General features: G+C 39.2%; 1 protein-coding gene across 1 annotated transcript in view; it reads right to left on the bottom strand.

Annotated features, from left to right (window-relative positions):
• The window catches only part of LOC120916574 (uncharacterized PE-PGRS family protein PE_PGRS54-like), a 94,843-nt gene that overhangs the window by 64,044 nt on the left and 10,692 nt on the right, over nt 1–20,107 (bottom strand). Inside the window, exons 2-10 of the mRNA XM_040327624.1 lie at nt 19,727–19,793; nt 17,672–17,724; nt 16,329–16,466; nt 15,075–15,155; nt 13,362–13,481; nt 10,174–10,293; nt 7,851–7,907; nt 6,773–6,823; nt 1,677–1,871 (exon numbers count right to left, since the gene is read on the bottom strand). Coding sequence (XP_040183558.1) covers nt 1,677–1,871; nt 6,773–6,823; nt 7,851–7,907; nt 10,174–10,293; nt 13,362–13,481; nt 15,075–15,155; nt 16,329–16,466; nt 17,672–17,724; nt 19,727–19,793 — 882 coding nt within the window. The remainder of the gene's footprint in view (nt 1–1,676; nt 1,872–6,772; nt 6,824–7,850; nt 7,908–10,173; nt 10,294–13,361; nt 13,482–15,074; nt 15,156–16,328; nt 16,467–17,671; nt 17,725–19,726; nt 19,794–20,107) is intronic.

Below are 20,107 nucleotides of genomic sequence, written 5' to 3'. Positions count from 1 at the left end.
TCGAGTTCCTTGTTAGGCTGTCGAGGAACTCAACGTGCCAATTTTCTCCATTCCCATTGAGGAAAAAGAGAACATGCTCTCTTTTTGGCTTGACGAGTTCCTCGACAGTTTCCTCGTCTAAAAATGTACACACGACCGATTTCCTCGGCAAAAAAAAAAAACAGCAAGTTTTGCGTAGGAGGCCTTAGAGATTCAAGAACGTGTCCACACACACACTCTTAAGATGGCTCCATACAAAGTTTCTATCACAGACAAAGGGGTTAATTTAATGAATCCAAACAGTCTGTTCATTTCCAAGGCAATTTTCCCTTTGTAACATAATTTTTCTAGCACGGTGTATGGGGTAAAAAATTGACATTGCATAGAATACCCAATCATGTGCAAAGAAAAAAAATCTTTATTTTTGCTTGCACATAATTTCATTGTTTGATGATGGAAGCCAGCAAAGCTTCACTCATCTGTATTTTGTCATCATTCCAGTCAATTTGATCTGTGTGCAAAGTTATTAACTTTTAAAAAGTAAAAAGTTAGATTATTATTACTTATCTTTAGTCATGTCTTTCACATCACTTGGCATTATATCAAGATCTTACTGGGAAGATTCCTGGGGTATGACTCACAAGTAGACACTCCAGTACAAAACATGGGTTCCAAAAAGAGGACGTTCCTCTTTTTTGAACTCATAAACCAGGACGAGAACGCTAACTTGCACACACCCCGGAGTTGGGCTTTCAAATGTCGTTCTGTGAAGATCCCATGATGGAGGATGAGCAGTGCCCAGTCTCAAATGACCTATTGATTGGATAATTACATCTATCATATCTTTGGAGTTCGTGATTTTGATTGCTTTAAGTGAATAAGTGCCCATTACAAGCTGGGCTCTAATCAAGTCGATTTACCATCAGTGTTTGGAGAAGCGATGCAGTGATGATTATATGCCTATTTATCATCACTTTCTGGTAAGTAGATTGGATTCACATTGGGTGTGGTGTGCTTTCCCATACACACTGAAGCTAGTGAAGGGTCCTTTCATATCTATCCCTTCTAGGAAAGATTGGTTATTTGAAACAAGCGCTGCTTTTTGGACTTTTATTTATTATTGTTTGACAATCAACAAACTGTGCTGGCTGCTTATGTAGATGTTATTTTATCATAGCTAGCGCAGATGGACACATATCTATTTATTTCAACATGAGTGTGCGTGTGTGTCACTACCATTTTCAAAATCCCTTTACATCATGTTCGCTAAGAAACACATCTAAAAGCTTTTTGAATCTGCTTTTTAAACAACCCTCCTAGTTGTAAGTTGGCACTGCCCAGTCTTATTTTGTCTCCTTTCAAATAAAAAAGTTATTCAAAATGCCTAATAAAGGTACATTTGCAAAACTACAGACAATGATTTGTTACTTGTTACTGTGTCATAAACACTGGTTAGCTAACAGCTAGACCTTCAAGCGAAACCTACCTACCATCCCACCACCTTCAAGGTTAATTTGGGAAGCTGAAGCAGAAATGATTGTGACTGACATTATTGTAATCATCATTCTGTACTTAAAATAACCCAAAGCCAGGGGGTTAACAAAAAAATATAGAAAAAATCCCAACTCCCTTCTAATATACTGTAAATTAAGAAGTATTAGTACTTAAAATATATGGTTCCGAAATTGGGAACTCACATTTTCCATCTTCTTTGTTCTCTTCAGATGATTTCTCAGATTCTCCCTTAATTTCATGTTTTCCTTTGATTTCCAATGTCTGTATTTTCCCACTATTGCCAAGCTCTATATTTCCCTTTTGTTGACCCAACAGCCCCCCTGTCTGTAAGTTGGCTCCACCCAACTGTATGTTTCCACCTTTCAAGCCAAAGAGATCTGATTTAAAAAATAAAAGATTTGAACTTATATTAAGCACGAAATCACCTTGCTTTTTTTTCCATGATTATTGATTTACAAAGGGATCTTTTATGAAAGTAACAGTTTACTTAAACTATATCCCACCACCATTCATGTCCATTGTTATGCATTGATATTACAGACTGATGCACAAACATCTGATTTCCTTCTACCTTCAATGTATAGTATCTCAAAGTCACCTTGAATCTCTAGGTTTCTGCTTTCTTAGACCTTAACAACCTAAATAACTAAAGCTTAAAAGAAAAGTATTTTTTTTGCTAATCATACTTACAGTACCTAGGTGGATGTAGCATCAGACCGATGCTGCAGCTGTCCCCCGGCATCTATGAGAACTGAGCCACGAACACCACTGATGGCTCGGTTCTCACTCCTCCCCGAGCAGAGCGTTGCTAACTGTCAGTCAGCATCACCCCTGCTCTGCTTTTTCACGCTCATAGGAGCGCTGAGCTGTGGAGGGGCAGGGAGCAGCCCTCTCAGCATCTCATCGGCTTGCTGAGACTGATATCCATCAAGGTAGCTAGTGGATCAAGACTTGACTCATGGCAGTGATGTCAGCAGAAAGTGGAATTCAGACCGCTCTCTGCTCAAAATGGGTCACAGGAGTGCAAAACTAATTGCACTCCTGTGATCATTAGGAGAAGCCCAGCCTAAAAAGCTCAGGCTGGAATTCTCCTTTAATTTATGCAGTCCATAGATGATTTGATCTTCTTTCTAATTGCTAAATTCCTCCAGTCAGTGTTGATAAGGGAATGTCTCTCGCAGAGCTATTGTGTTCTGCTGGTGGGGTAGAACACAATAGTGGCTATAAACGCTAGCAGTAATCACACGTAAAAAATACAGGCTGGTTGTACCCAAGTTGATCTTCCCTACTGAACCATCTGAATTTTAATCCATTTATGGCTGGCTTTAGCATTTGTTTTAAAAGGTCAGTTCCTTACAGAATTCATTAGTGCAAATATCTCCCACAGGGAAATTGTGGTCTGCTCGTGTGGGGTGCAGGGAGCCACCCCATATGGCAGAACACGCTTACTGCTAGAGTCCGCTGGCAGTAATCACATGTAAAAATTATAGGCTGTTTGTACCCAAGTCGATCTTCTCTGCTAAACCGGCTGAATTTTGGTTCATGTGTGGCCGGCTTTAGTTTTTGTTTTGAAAAGTCAGTTCCTTACAGAATTTATTAGTGCAAACTAAAATTTACATACATTAAAGTGACGTTTTGGATAAGGTAAAAATGGAGCGCTGGGTAGGCAACTAGTAAGGTAATAATCAAAAGAGTTCCAACAGTCCAAGGTATCACTCGTGGAGCAAAAGTCCTAATACTACTGAAGCCAGACCTGTAAAGGATTCTGGCCAGGGTCAGTGTCGGTAGGCATCTGTATAGAGTAAAAGACAACTCTGTATGCAAATGAGAGAGGGAGAGAGAGTGAGCCACTCTGAGTGTAGTATTTAGGTTAAAATCATAAAATCATCAAGTTTAATTAATTACATCCAACTCACATCTGAGTAGAAGTATACAGGCATGTGTATGTTGTAATCAATCCATAGGATTCCCTTCCATTCAGCTGAGCAGGAGTGATCATCAGTCCTGGCCACTCCAGTGGTCTCCGAGGGTGGATGTGACCAGTGCAACAAGCACATCAGGCATGATGGACAGGGGGAGTGGTAGAGCTCACGTTCAGAGAATGCATGCTCCTTCATCAGGCATGATGAAGGAGCATGCATGTTCCGAACACGATCTCTACCATGCCCCTCTCCATCACGGCTGACGTGCTTATTGCACTGGTCACATCCAGCCTCGGAGACCACTGGAGTGGCCAGGACTGATGATCACCCCTGCCCAGCTGAAGCGAAAGGGAATCCTTTGGATTGATAACAACACACATCTGTATACTTCCACTCAAATGTGAGTTAAATGTTATCAATTAAACTTGATGACTTTAACCTAAATACTACACTCAGAGTGGTGCCGCTTTCTCTCCTTCTCTAAAGTGAAATGTTCCCTCCTTTTAGACAGTTGCCATGGTGCACTGATATTCGGTGTCCAAAACAGATATACACCAAACAGACATAACATTAAGATCACTATCAGGTAAAGTAAATACTATTGATTATCTCATTAGAACAGCATCTGAAAGTCAGTGGGGTACATATATTCGGCATCAAGTAAGCATGTTGTCCATGAAGTTGATACTGAAAGCAGAAAAAAATGGGCATTGCAATTTGTTGTGTATGGGGCCGCAGATCAGTCAGGGTGTCCATGCTGACCTGTGTTCACAGCCAAAGGTGCTTACAATGGGCTTGTGAGCATCAGAATTGGACCACAGAGCAATGGAAGAAGGTCGTCTGGTCTGATGAATCACATTTTATTTTACATGATGTGGATGGCCAGATGCATGTTTATCACTTACCTGGGGAAAAAATGGCACCAGGTTGGACTATGGGAAGAAGGCAAGCCAGCAGAGGCAGTGAAATGTTTTGAGCAATCTTCTGCTGGGAAACCTGGGTCCTTTCATTCATGTGGATGTTACTTTAACATGCACTACCTATCTAAACACTATTGCTGACCAAATACAACCCCACATGGACATTGTATTCCCTGATGGCAGTGGTGTTTTTCAGGTCATCATAACGTTATGGCTGATTGGTTTAAATCTTCGGTTAAAAAACCTTTAAACTTTAAAACAAAATTGGCCAAAAATCATTATAATTCATCTATAGGACAAAAATTTATGATTAAAACCTAAATTATTGTATATCCAAGTTAGGGTGGTCTCCCATCCAAGTACTGACCAGGCCCGACCCTGCTAAACCTCCAAAAGTAGACAAGTGCAATACTTAGACAGCTAGCATGTAAGGAAGTACACAAACCCCAAAATAAAATGTGAAAACAAAAGAGCAGCACCTACGTGATCAAGAATGAATATAATAATCAAAAACCAAAGTGTTAATAATATATGGTACTTATGAAAATAACCAGCAAAAATTTGGGATTTATATCACCACACTCCAAACCTCCACCCTTGCATATTCACCAGTTATTAAGCTACATCAGCATGGCAGCAGACAGCACTTTTAGCACAGACAGGGCAAGAATCCACCCACATTGTAGTCCTCCACTCACACAGAAGGCAGATAACACAACCGATATATCAAGTCTAGGAGGAACACTCACCACACCAGAGCCACAATAAAAGGTATACAGTGTAGTATATTATTCATAAAATCAGCTTCTATACATCCATTAAATCTACACACCAGAGTTTACAGTAACATTCACTTTCTGATGTAGCTGCTGTTCCCAAAAATGGAAGCGGCGATGGCATGACATTAGCATGTAGCTCCTCAGGAGGAACTACATGCTGACGTCATGGCGCCGCTTCCACTATATGGTTTTGTCTTCAAAACTCTGTCTGCCCATTTGGTGACAAAGGAATATACCCCAAATCACATTTGCAGTATGAATTCATTTTGGAAACATTAAATGTACTTTACATACTTCTAGCGTAAGTACTTAGCCGGCCGTCAATCATGTTCCCCTCTGCCTAGGAACGCCTACTGAAACTTAACTAAGGGATTAAACTGTGAGTACGGCGCAATAAAATAAAGGCATACTGTAGCTTGCGCTAGTATGCTGGATGGCATGGTAGAAATTATTATTATTTTTTTTAGGGTGAACCCCTGCTTTAAATCCATACAGAACTATTCCACATACATTTAATTGTACAGTTGGCTCACTTTGTTCCCCAAAATAACACCCTAACTGCATATTGGCATTACCAAGATTCAGTCCACCTTTTAAAGCAAGCAAATATGTTGCAAGGTAGTAGCCAATCCTAATTGTAAAAGGAGTAAATTACAAACTGAGTATACTGAAATATATACTGTATGCCTTTGAAATACTGGATGACTGCCATTAGTTCTTAAACAGACCTCTGTTTAGTAAACTATTTCTGCAGATGTGTAATCCTCTATAATGTTGAAAAAAAGGTTTGTAAGAGCTGTTGTATTTTGTGACCCCAAGTACATGAAAAATGCGGGGCTATATTGATTGCATTTTATAGTACATAAAGAATCAAATGATGTAATGCATTTTACAACTATTTTTTGTTTTGTCAACTATTATAATATTTGTCAATAGCTAGCCCTTACTGACATGCAAAATGTGAGCCATCTAGTTGTTTGGTGTATATACTGTATTTAAAGGAAATCATCCAGCAAATAAATCTAGCCTACTTAATGTTATGTCAAGTACCCATTTATTGACAACATTGTGGAATTTTAAAGTGTATGTAGAGGGTTTAAGACACATGTCAGGTTTTTACTACAAATATTAGAGAGACTCACCCAGACAGAAAGTAAGAGAAAATTTCTAACAGAGACAGAAAAAAAAATCGAATATAGTCCAGTGTTTAACTGAATATGTAATTAAAAAAAAATAAAACACTACAACTGGACTGTATTTATTGCTTCATTAGCCTTTTGCAATCACGCACCAACCAATGATCATTACTCTCTTGAGAGCTGTCTGGATGAAATTTCAGTTGGGAAAATTTACATTAACAAAATGATCCAGCACCCCCACCCAAGCTGACGTTTCTCTATCAACTAAAGTAAGGCATTTTTGTTTCTTATTATTATTATTATTATTATTATTATTATTACACAGGAATTATATAGCACCACCAGTTTCCACAGTGCTTTGAAAAATGAGGCAGACAGTACAGTTACAATACAATTCAACAGAAAAGGTATCAGAAAGTGCAAGGGTTCTAGTCTTAATTTTCCCTACTTCATCCAAAACTTTCAATAATAAAGGTTCAAATAAGATAAAAAATGAAATAAAAAAAGCTATAGCTTACCTTTGTTGTCTTGTCCCCCATTCACAGCTGCACCAACTTGGACACCGATGACTGTTTTAATACATAAATACAGTTAACAGAAAAATAGAAACTTGCACAATAATATCAACCAATGTGAAGCACTGATGAAGTGTTTAGGTATTTCTGCTTGTTTATAGTTTAGAAAACACACATATTGATCAAAGTTTATATTCTGCATGAATTGGAAACATCTTGTCTGCAGTTTGGTGTAACTAGATTAAAAAAAGGAGAAGTATGGCCAAAGCTTTTTTGGCCATGCATCTCCTATGGATCACAGGCGTGTAGTTTGTTTGTAGTTTGACGCTCCCATCTCCTCCACAGCCCGGCACTCGAGTGTGCACTGGAAGGGCAGAACAGAAAGACGCTGACTGACTCAAGACCGCTCACTGTAGACCGAGAACTGAGAGCTCAGTTCTTGGCATTAGAGGTGGCAGGGGACAGGTACAGCATCAGACCGACTGTTTGTTTTTTCTCTTTTAACAGGTTGACCGCACTGTTAATTCTGCAGTGAAATCATGCAGTTGTATTGTCACCCTGTGGATAGGGTAGTCCTATTTGGAGTTGTAGTTTCAAGTGGACCGTAAGTGTGTAAATAAAATAAAGCATAACTCGAGCTAAATCTTTTTAAACAGTTCTATTAACATGTTTTCTTTGGAAAAAAAAGTTTAAGTTAAATGAATTATAGCTGATTGTTGTAAGCATTCCTGGCAGTGTTAAATTGTTTGTTACAAACTTGTAATTGCCACTCTTGCTGGACCCCCTTGACCTGTCACAAGGAGTGGAAAAATAATTAAAGTGCTAGTGACAGACTGCATTATACTATATTTATAGCATGTCATTTTTATCGTGCTGTTGACATTTATAGTGTAACTGTGGGTTGCACTATAAAAATTCAGTTACTATCATTTTTTTTAAATGTTTGACAAAACAGCATGGTGTGCACACTGATATCAATAATGGTGACTAAAGAAAAACCGATAGCAAAAATGTTAAATGGACATTCACTTAAACATAAAATTTTTTGCAAGTGAGATGATTTAAAATAGCTATTACTTACCTTTGTTTTCTTGTGCTCCATTCAAAGCTGCACCGCTGTTGATGCCACCTAATTGGCCTGTTTTAATAAATAAATATAGTTAATAGAAAGATCGAAACTTGCACAATAATATAATAAAAAATTAAAAGCACTAATGAGGTGTTAAGATATTCCTGCCAAGACACTCGTGAATATCGCTGGACAGAGATGGAGCTCAAGTAAGTATTAGAGGGGCTGGTTCACACAGAAGGCTTTTTATCTTAATGCATAGAATGCATTAAAATAGAAAACTTTCTCACTTTGCAAACTCCCTTACAACTAACTTTACAACCCCTTTAAAAACCCTAAATAAAGTTACAGGAAATCCATTATTGTGTTATTACCACCAGCATAATGTCCCACTGCAAAAATTCTGTACGTGTTCTGGCATTCACAGGTACTGCATGAGCATTCCCTGCCCCATCTGTGCTGGGATTTGATATAGCACAAGTTGGTCAGCAGGTCCCATCCAATGATTTATTGCTGCGACCTGCTGATTGGCCTAGAGATTAGCATTTACAAACAACACAGAGCTCTGCACATGGAGAAGTGATGTGACCGTTTTTTTCTCCCTGCAGTGTAGGGAGAAAAAAACAACCACATTGATTAGTAAAATCAGCACACATTACACACATAATATATTGTTAGGCACACTGGTAACTCATTGATTGCCCCTAGACGTTAACTTTTTTTTTACCAAAGACATGTAGCTAAATACATTTTGGCCTAAACTTATGAAGAAATTTTATTTTTTTGGATATGTTTTATAACAGAAAGTAAAAAATATTGCTGTTTAAAAAAAAACGGTATTTTTTCATTTATATAATAATAATAATAATAATAATTATAATAATAATAATAAAAAACAGTGGTGGTCAAATACCACCAAAACAAACCTCTATTTGTGTGAAAAGAAATTATGTCAATTTTCTTTGTGTACAGCATTGCATGAATGTGCAAATAGCAGTTAAAGTAGAGCAGTACTAAATAACAAAAAATGGCTGGGTCATGAAGGGGGTAAAATCTTCCGGGGCCCAAGTGGTTAAATATAGCAGCTGAGGGTGTGTTAAAATTCTGGTGATGGGCTTTTAGGTGGCTGTAAAGCCACACAATCACTTCCACAGCCTGCTAATAGTACTGTCCTCCCAATGACTGCCATGCCATGTATCCCAGGCTCTGCTGTACCACCTGTGGACTGGCATGGTGGGTGTTGGTGGTGGAACAGGGGTGGGGGAGTTAATGAACATCTGTTTACTGATGTAATAGGTCACTTATGGCTTGGTCTGTTACTTTCCCCAGTTGCTTTGGCCTGAAAAGAAGGTAATGGAGCATAATCTGTGCTCCTTTAGCTTCATTGTAAATGAGAGGAGACATCAGGTCTAACAGACCCCTGCTGTTTTAAATAAAGAGAACCTGTCATTGTAGTATGCTATTGGCTCCCTATGGAAGAGCAAAGTGTTGTAAAAAAAAAAACTAAAAAATAATAAATTGTAAAAGAAAAATTTCCCTGCTTCCAGGTATTCAGACATAAGAACATAAACGCATGTAGCGAGCTGCATGTAGCATGTTAGAGCCTATCAGGTGCTTAAAAAAAACACCCCCGCCACTGTAATTTAGGAGCCTGGTAGACTGAAAGGGGCCAAACGTATGAATATTTGGTGGCGGCCGTGAATAGATTCATGCTATGCAGGAATCTATCTATTATACATATAGGGGGTGGCGTGGATAGAAAAGGTGGTGCCCGGGTGCCCCTAATGGATGGCCTGCCACTGATCAGTGCCCATCAATGCTGCCCATCAGTGGCCCTCAGTGCTCCTTATCAGTGCCTCCTCATTAGTGCAGCCTATCAGTGCCCATTAGTGCCGCCTATCAGTGCCCATTAGTGCCGCCTCATCAGTGCCACCTATCAGTGCCCATCAGTACAGCCTATCAGTGCCCATAAGTGCAGACTATCAGTGCCCATCAGTACAGCCTAATCAGTGCACATCAATGAAGGAGAAAAATTATGCAAAATTTTATAACAGAAAGTAAAAAAATCGTTTTTTTTTTTTCAAAATTATCCATCTTTTTTCATGTATTTAGCAAAAAAAAAAAATTGTGGTGAGTAGATAACACCACAAGAAAGCTCTATCTGTCTCAAAAAAATTATACAAATTTATACAGTTTTGTATGACTACGTAATTGTCATTCAGAGTGAAACTGCACTGAAAGCTGAAAGGGGGTATAAGTGCCCAGTGAGCAAGTGGTTAAAAAACAAAATAGTCTAACCCTTTTATTGTTAGACTCGGCCATTTCTTCTACTTACTTTTTCCACTTCCAAAAATGGAACTCAGATCAGCGCCTCCTCCAATCCCAAAGCTCTTTCCATCAGCCCCTCCACTTTTTACATCAACCTTTACTTCAGCATTGGCACCTTTGTTGTTACCTGTAAATTGTATAAATATATCATTCTTTAGAAACATCAGCTATTTGTTGTGTATTGGTGTGTTGGAAATGTTGCAATTGTCATTTAAAGTGCGACTACACTGAAAGCTGAAAAATTATAGTTTCAGGAGTATAAATGCCTAGTAAGCAAGTGGCTAAAGAACTAAGGGCCAGATTCACGTAGAATTCCAGGGGCGTAACGTTTTGCATTTACGTTACACCGCCGCAAGTTTTACGGGCAAGTGCTTGATTCACAAAGCACTTGCCTGTAAACTTGCGGCGGCGTATCGTAAATCCGTCCGGCGCAAGCCCGCCTAATTCAAATGGGGCGTGTATCATTTAAATTAGGCGCGTTTCCGTGCCGAACGTACTGCGCATGCTCCGTTTTGAAATTTCCCGCCATGCTTTGCGCGAAATGATGTTGCAACGACGTAATTTTTTGAACGGCGACGTGCGTTACGTCCTTTCCTATTCACGGACGACTTACGCAAAAAAAAAATTTAAAATTCGACGCGGGAGCGACGCCCATACTTTAACATGGCAAGTCTAAATATAAGCCAAGAAATAGCAGCCTTAACTATACGGCGGGAAAATCCGACTAGCGACGACGTAAGAGAATGCGACGGCCGCGCGTACCTTCGTGAATCGCCGTAAACAGCTAATTAGCACACCCGATGCGGAAAACGATGCAAACTCCACCCAGCGGGCGCCAAAGTATTACACCTACGATCCGAAGGCGTACGAAGCCGTAGGCCTGTCGGATCGAAGCCAAAAGCCGTCATATCTTGGTTTGAGGATTCAAACTAAAGATACAACACGGCAAATTTGAAAATACGCCGGAGTATCAGTAGATACTCTGGCGTATTTCTTCTGTGAATCTGGCCCTAAATGCCATAGTTTAACTTACTTAATTCTAGACTCAGATCCTATGCTTGGCATAAACTTGTTTCACTTTTTTGTGGCAGAGATTACTTCATCCGCATCAAACCATATAAATGGAGGAAATTATTTTATTTTTTATTTTTATTCAGCCTATAGGCTGAAAAAAAAAGAACATTATGTGTATGGCCAACATTAGAAGTGGATAGATGTGGGTAGATGTGTGGTGGAAGCTTTTAATTTTGGGCATACACTTTTTTCTGGTAGAAATATATTTTTCCACATCGATTGATATGAATGAAGCAATCTGTTAGGATCAACTGGATCATGTTCTGCTGTTTTTTTTTTGCCTTCCTCTGGATCAACTGTGGGTATAGAATTGGGTATATGGGATTGTATGATATTTTTTATTTTATTTTTTATTTATTTTTATGGTTGAACTAGATGGACTTGTGTCTTTTTTCAACCTGACTAACTATGTAACTATGTCTGCCCAACTTAGGGCTTTTGGCAAAAACTCCTAATGCTGGCTATGCACGCAAAGTTTTTAGAGGCCTTAAAATGCCAGGGCAGTTCAAACACCCCTTTTGGCAAAGTAGACATCCCCAGGGTATTTACTGAGAGTCATGGATTTTTTTTGCCATAAGTTTTTACAATATGCCACAAAAATGGTTTATTTTTTACACACAGTTGCTACTTTAATTCAATATTTCTTATGCATGCCATGGGTATATGTGAAATTACAGCCCAAACACATTCTGCTACTTCTGTTGAGTATGAAGAAAGAAAACTAAAATGTATTTATTTTTATTTTTTTCATTTTTCAAAAGCTTGTAACAAATATTTTGATCTGCAAAATACTCACCATGCCACTTATCAAATACCTTGGAGTGTCTACTTTCCAAAACAAGTCATTGGGGAGTGTTTATACTGTCCTGGCATTTTAGGACCTCTGAAAATGTGATAGGTAGTCAGGAAATCCAATGTGTAATAAACGCCCCCAAAAAGCCTGCAGGTCCTCATTGGATTTTGGGCCCCGGTATGTGGCTAGACTTCAAAAAAGTCTCTCACATATGTTATCCCAAAAACCCTTTTTTTCCCAAAGACATGTAGCTAAATACATTTTGACCTAAACTTATGAAGAAATTGTATTTTTTTTTGGATATGTTTTATAACAGAAAGTAAAAAATATTGCTATTTAAAAAAAAAACGGTCTTTTTTCAATAAAATAAAAACAGTTGTGGTCAAATACCACCAAAGCAAACCTCTATTTGTGTGAAAAAAAATTATGTCAATTTTCTTTGTGTACAGCATTGCAGTTAAAGTAGAGGAGTATTAAATAACAAAAAATGGCCTGGTAATGAAGGGGGTAAAATCTTCTGGGGCCCAAGTGGTTAAATATAGCAGCTGAGGGTGTGTTAAAATTTGTTCATCTGGTGATGGGCTTTCAGGTGTAAAGCCACACAATCACTTCCACAGCCTGCTAATAGTACTGTCCTCCCAACGACTGCCCTGCCATGTATCCCAGGTTCCGCTGTGCCACCTGTGGACTGGCATGGTGAAAGGGGCCAAACGCATGAATAGGGGGTGGCCATGGCGGCCGTGAATAGATTCATGCTATGCATGAATCTATCTATTATACATATAGGGGGTGGCTAGGATAGAAAGGGTGGTGCCCGGGCGCCCCTAATGGATGGCCTTCCACTGATTAGTGCCCATCAATGCTGCCCATCAGTGGCCATCAGTGCTCCTTATAAGTGCCTCCATCAATGCTGCTCATCAGTGCAGCCTATCAGTGCTCATAAGTGCAGACTATCAGTGCCCATCAGTACAGCCTAATCAGTGCACATCAATGAAGGAGAAAAATTTTGCAACATTTTATAACAGAAACTAAAAAAAAAATTTTTTTTTTTTCAAAATTATCCATCTTTTTTCATTTATTTAGCAAAAAAACCTAGTGGTGGTAAATACCACCACAAGAAAGCTCTATCTGTCTCAAAAAAATTATACAAATGTATACAGTTTATACAGTTTTGTATGACTATGTAATTGTCATTCAGAATGAAACTGCACTGAAAGCTGAAAATTGGCCTGGTCAGGAAGGGGGTATAAGTGCCCAGTGAGCAAGTGGTTAAAAAACAAAATAGTCTAACCCTTTTATTGTTAGACTCGGCCATTTTTTCTACTTACTTTTTCCACTTCCAAAAATGGAACTCAGATCAGCACCTCCTCCAATCCCAAAGCTCTTTCCATCAGCCCCTCCACTGGTTACATCAACCTTTACTTCAGCATTGGCACCTTTGTTGTTACCTGTAAATTGTATAAATATATCATTCTTTAGAAATATCAGCTATTTGTTGTGTATTGGTGTGTTGGAAAGGTTGCAATTGTCATTCAAAGTGCGACTACACTGAAAGCTGAAAAAATATAGTTTCAGGAGTATAAATGCCTAGTAAGCAAGTGGCTAAAGAACTAAATACCATAGTTTAACTTACTTAATTCTAGACTCAGATCCTATGCTTGGCATAAACTTTTTTCACTTTTTTGTGGCAGAGATTTCTTCATCCGCATCGAACCATATGAATGGAGGAAATTATTTTATTTTTTATTTTTATTCAGCCTATAGGCTGAAAAAAAAGAACATTATGGCCCAGATTCTCAAAAGAGATACGACGGCGCATCTCCAGATACGCCATCGTATCTCTGCCTAGCGCCGTCGTATCTATGCGACTGGTTCTTAGAATCAGTTACGCATAGATATCCATTCGATCCGACAGGCGTAAGTCTCTTACATCGTCGAATCGTAACTGCAATTTTTTTCCCCCCCTAGGTGGCGCTTCCGTCGATTTCCGCGTCAAGTATGCAAATTAGCTAGATACTCGAGTTCCCGAATGTACGCGCGGCTGACGCAGTAAAGTTACAACGTTTACGTTAGGCTTTTCCCGGTGTAAAGTTGCCCCTGGGTCTATGAGGCACAGTCAATGTTAAGTATGGCCGTCATTCCCGCGTCAAAAATTTATAAAATGACGTTGTTTGCGTAAGTCGTTCGTGAATGGTGCTGGACGTAATTTACGTCCACGTCAAAACCAATGACGTCCTTGCGACGTCATTTAGAGCAATGCATGCAGGGAAATTTTAGGGACGACGCATGCGCAGTTTGTTCGGCGCGGGGACGCGCTTCATTTAAATGAAACACGCCCCTACCCACCAAATTTGAATTCCGCCGGGTGATTTACGTTACGCCGCCGCAACTTTACAGGCAAGTGCTTTGTGAATAAAGCACTTGCCTGAAAAACTTGCGGCGGTGTAACGTAAATCAGATACGTTACGCCCGCACAATTTTGCGGCGTTCTACCAGAATCTGGCCCTATGTGTATGGCCAACATTAGAAGTGGATAGATGTTGGTAGATGTGTGGCGGAAGCTTTTAATGTTGGGCATACACTTTTTCTGGTAGAAATATATTTTTCCACATCGATTCATATGAATGAATCAATCTGTTAGGATATTTTTTTCATACAGCTCTGCTGTAGCAAACTGGATCATGCTCTGCTGGTTTTTTTTTGCCTTCCTCTGGATCAACTGTGGGTATAGAATTGGGTATATAGGATTGTATGATGTTTTTTATTTTATATATTTTTTTTTTTTATGGTTGAACTGGATAGACTTGTGTCTTTTTTCAACCTGACTAACTATGTAACTATGTAACTATGTAATTATGTCTGCCCAACTTAGGGCTTGTGGCAAAATCTCTTAATGCTGGCTATGCACATAAAGTTTTAGAGGCCTTAAAATGCCAGGGCAGTTCAAACACCCCTTTTGGGAAAGTAGACACCCCCAGGGTATTTACTGAGAGTCATGTTGAGTCCATGGATTTTTTTTGCCATAACCACATCAGCACTACCTCCAATCCCAAAGCCCTTTATTCTAGCAATCCCACTGGTTACCGCAACCTTTCCATCCACATTAGCACCACCTTTGCTACCTGTAAATTATAGAAATGGATCATTCTTTAGAACCTTTAGCATGTAAGACAATTCATATATATGTATATACTGTATGTATTTGCTGAAGATTGTCTCTCCTGAAAGTGTCAGTTATCCTGCAGATTTGGAGGACAATATTTCTGCAAGGGAATTACATTCACTAGGTAGTATGTGAGGTGAGTATTCTATGTCTTCTTTATAGGTATGCACTTTGCTCAGACATCTTAAGTCCCTTTTCACACGGGCGGACCGTTGAGGTCTGCCTGTCAGTTTTTTAGGTGGACCTGAACGGGGTGCTCTGTGCTCCTCTATAGAGCCACGGATGTCATCGGTGACATGCCCGCTGACATCCGACCCGCTCCGATCTGCAAAAGTGTGACAGGGGAAAACTATTTTTCCATCCGTCTGTGGATCAGATTGGATGACAACGGACTCTACAATCCATCATCATCCAATCCCCCCAAAGGATAGAGCGGCACTCTGACAGGTCGGTCCCTGCACCGTGTGCAGAGACAGACCTGTCATCTGCCTGCTCAGCGGGGATCGACGGAGCGATCCCCGCTGAGCAAAGCGGAGCCCCCACATGGAAAGCCCCATGTATAAGGGCCCTTACTGATGTGAGAGGGATTCTCTAACTGGTCTCATGGTTTAGCTGCTAAAGTGAAATGTCTTTTTACATCTTAAGAAATGTAAACTATTGGATTTTTATTTCTATCTAAGTTGGAGAGTTTTCCTCACTTCCTGTCTCCTCTTTAATGAAGCCCTGAAACATGGTAAAAACCTGACAGAGGTTCTAACCCTTCCTTCCAAAATTAGATTTTATTCAGTATAAAGAATATACAGTACACTGTAGGTATTCATATTATTTTTATTATTTTTTGGGGTAGGTTTATGACTGGATTTAAATAGTTTTTATTTACAGTAATCATGCTCCTGTCACTTTAAGCTTTAAGCTACATTGGGAAAAATATTAAACAAAAGGAACAATTTATTAAACAGACAATAGTTGCATAAATTATATTTAACATGAGTAGTTACGTATTTGGTTTTCAAAATGCAGTCATGTATGCTATTTACTTTATGTAGACTTATAAGACATATACCTATTTTACTAAGACAGCTCACAACCAGAGAAATGAAATAATAATAAATAAATAGTAATTAAAACATACCTGATTTTCCCATATTTAGATTTGCTTGCTTTATAGATCGTGTTTTGCGTTTTAACTGCTTTCCCACACTGCTTTCAATGACGTTGGGGTCATCTTCAAAATTAGTACTAACACCATCATGGGTTTCAAGATTCTTGGCTGATATAAAAACAAAAATGAATGTCAAATGGAAACAACATAGGTGATGTATGAAATGTAACTAGGCTGATAATGCATTATTATATTATTATATACTAAGGAAAACATTTCAGAACATTGAACTAATGCACTTCCACAACTGTAATGTATATTTGACCATGTGAACAAATAATAACCCTCTTACTATTCCCAGGCATCTATGTAGAAGAAAAGATACATTATCAGACTGTGGTACAAATGTGCCACACATAGGCGTGTGCACAGGGTGTGCCAGATGTGCCTAGGCACACCCTAATCACCCTGTGTAGTGCATATTTCCCCTGTTTAGACCCCTGATACTTCACTAAATAAAAATGTAATTAAAAAAATTCTCCTTTTTTCCCGCTAAAAAAAACAGTCTCTGTGCTTATGACACTATCCACTGCTCTACTGACACCGTCAGTATATACTGTATACACCTGCACACACACACATGCATGCATACAGTATATGTTTGTGCTTTGGGGTGCACACTCTAATGCAATAGGCTGTGCACACCTATGGTGCCACAGTAGTAGTAGGGATTGAAATCGAGCAACTGTAATGCTGTAAGGATGCAATGCTGTAAGGATGGGTATGATTTTTTTTGGTCTTTTGCATGCTCACTTTTACTCAGTTTCATTAGAAAGGTCATCAGTGAGCATTTGTAGTAACCCCACTCATAATTGTGTATCCCTCACTGTAGCCCAGGTCTCCATAACATTGAACTGACACTTCTTCTCTGACAGGGAGAGAATACATCTAAATTACATTGCATACACCACTCTCTGAAAGGAAAGAATGCATTATTAGAAACACTTGGCTTTGGTGATTATTTACGAAAGGCAAATCCTATTTGCACTACAAGTGCAAAGTGCACTTGAAATTGCACCAAAAGTGCACTTGGAAGTGCAGTCGCTGTAAATCTGGGAGGTAGATCTGAAATCAGGGGAAGCTCTGCTGATTTTATCATCCAATCATGTGCAAGCTAAAATCCTGTTTTTTTTTATCTTCCTTGCATGCCCCCCTCGGATCTACAGTGACTGCACTTCCACTTTGCACTTATAGTGCAAAGTGGATTTTAGTAAATTACCCCCTTTATGTTGATACCAATGCCCACTTTACTTCGAAGTAGCCTTTCCTTTTTCACACCCCTAAACATCTCAGCTCTTTAAAAAGCAACTTACAAATGCATCCAGCCTTGACAACGCAGTCTTTAATTTCACCATTGTCACATTCACTGAAAGTGGAAAACAAAAATGTTAAATAATGAAATGCAGTTAAAAAACAGAGGGTCTTTTATATTGAGCTGCCATCCACTGGAGCTGTCAGTTGAGGACAGGGAGTCATTGGGGGAGGATTGTATTGATGGTAGGATGGTTTATTTCTTTTAATGTGTCAGGGGAAGTCATTGGGGGAGGATTGTATTGATTGTAGGATGGTTTCTTTCTTTTGATGTGTCAGAGGATGTCAGGTATCGTTTCTGGCATTAATTTATGTAACTGGATGACGTTATTGATTAAGGGGCATTGTGGGACATGGTATGAATTATGGTGAACCCCATACTTTGTTTACATGGCAGGGGATTTCAGGCCAGTAAATGAAAAAGGAGTAGCTAATGGCCCTGTTTGCTAAGGACACAATGGGTTCAAACATCCATTACTTCCTTAACAGACATTGTCAATAAAAGAAGGTAGCTGTGATATACTGCATAGTAACTGAAGAAAAACCCACTACAATATATAGGCCTCGTACACACGGCCGAGGAACTCGACGTGCCAAACACATCGAGTTCCTCGGCCAGTTCAGCCCTGAAGCCGCCGAGGAGCTCGGCGGGACGAGAGCTCCCATAGAACAACGAGGAAATAGAGAACATGTTCTCTATTTCCTCGTCGAGCTCCTCGTCGGCTTCCTCGGCCGAAAGTGTACACACGACCAGTTTCCTCGGCAGAATTCAGCCAGAAACTCGGTCTGAAGCTGAATTCTGCCGAGGAAACTGGTCGTGTGTACGGGGCCTTAAGGTTCGGCTCCTGCCAAACAGGCTAAAAGTCCAGGGTTCTGATGAACGCCTGCACAATCAATCGAAAAGTCTTATCTACTCCTCCAATATTTTATCAATGAAATGCATCAGGAACCACTTGGTTTCCCACCTAATAGTATCATTTTCACTTATGATGGCTAATAATCTAGATTCGCTGAACGCAGTCTAAACTAAGCTAAAATATTAAGCTGTATCTGTGTTATGAAACAGCAGTTCTGGATTCACCAATGGTTCATAGGAATAAAGGAATGATTTTTTTCATGGTTATGCTTATTGTCCTAAATGAGGAATAAATCATTTAGCACAGGGGTCTCAAACTCAAATTACCTGAGGGCCACAAGACAAGTTTTCATATGCCATGGGGGGCCGCATGCAAACTTTCAAACTTCAAAAACAACAGTACTGGTGTCAGCGAACACTTACACAAGACAGTAAAAACACCACTTCCATTATAGCCTTCTAACACCAATGTTTAGGTTTGTGTTCATTTTAGAATAGTGGAATATGAGCTCTATGAGCTCTTTGGCACGTGTGGGCTGACCCCATTAACAGCATGTCAAAGTTGTTTGCATCAATGCTTGTATCATTAATCTCTTTCATAAACAGCATGTCTATAATAAAAAATGTAAAGTGGATGTAAACCCAATTCATGAAATTTGAGCTGGGCACATATATCTGCAGTATTTTGTTATCTCTCTTAAAAAAAGCTAAGTCCTGTAGCTTTCTCCTGACCCATTCCTCTGTTATCATCCTGATAACTCCTGACATATTCTCTGACACATCAGATAAAAGCAGGTTGAAATTTCTGTCAGGGGAGGTTGCTAAAATAGATTAGCTGGGAACTGGCCCTGTTACAAAACACCTCTGAGAGTCTCTGCCTATGAGGAGAGGGGTGTGTGCCTTTCCTTCAATCAGCAATTTTAGCGATCTTGGCTGTATGCCCAGACATCACACTCTGTGTTAAACAGGAAGAGAAAATTTCCTAACACAATCTGAACTTTCTAAATAGTATATAAATGTGAAGACAGCAGATATACATGTAAAACCTATGTAGGGAGATTTGTTTCATCGCTGTGTATCATCTGAGGCTGTTCACTTCACTTGGTGTATGGAGGGTTTACATCCACTTTAAGGTTAAAATATCCTCCTTATAAAGCCAGCTTTCCTTTTCAGAACGATATTATCAGATCTAGATACTTACCAGATCTTGCAGCCATCAGTCACAGTTTCTCCATGGCTGATCACGTTCCCATTGTAAAGACAATTTGCTGTTACAAATAAAAATGAAATATGTTAATGTCTATGTATATTTAAGCTGATTATCAGGAAAGTACTCTCGGTGATATGATGATATAAATAATTTCAGCTACCATTAAGCTCTATTTAAACAATATGGGAAAACATAAGTAGCTATAGCTGGTGTCCCTATAAAAAGGGTAAAGGGGAAAAGACAGAACAAACAATGATTATATTTATATAGCATTTCATAAAAGGGTATTTTTTTTATAAACAGGATTGGAAAAAATATGACATGATAAAAGATGACATGTCAAAGGGATCAGTAAAACCAGAGAAAGACTCT

The sequence above is a fragment of the Rana temporaria genome, chromosome 10 (genome assembly GCF_905171775.1).
Source record: "Rana temporaria chromosome 10, aRanTem1.1, whole genome shotgun sequence".
In the NCBI taxonomy this organism is placed as follows: domain Eukaryota; kingdom Metazoa; phylum Chordata; class Amphibia; order Anura; family Ranidae; genus Rana; species Rana temporaria.
This window is presented reverse-complemented; position numbering and strand designations above follow the sequence as displayed.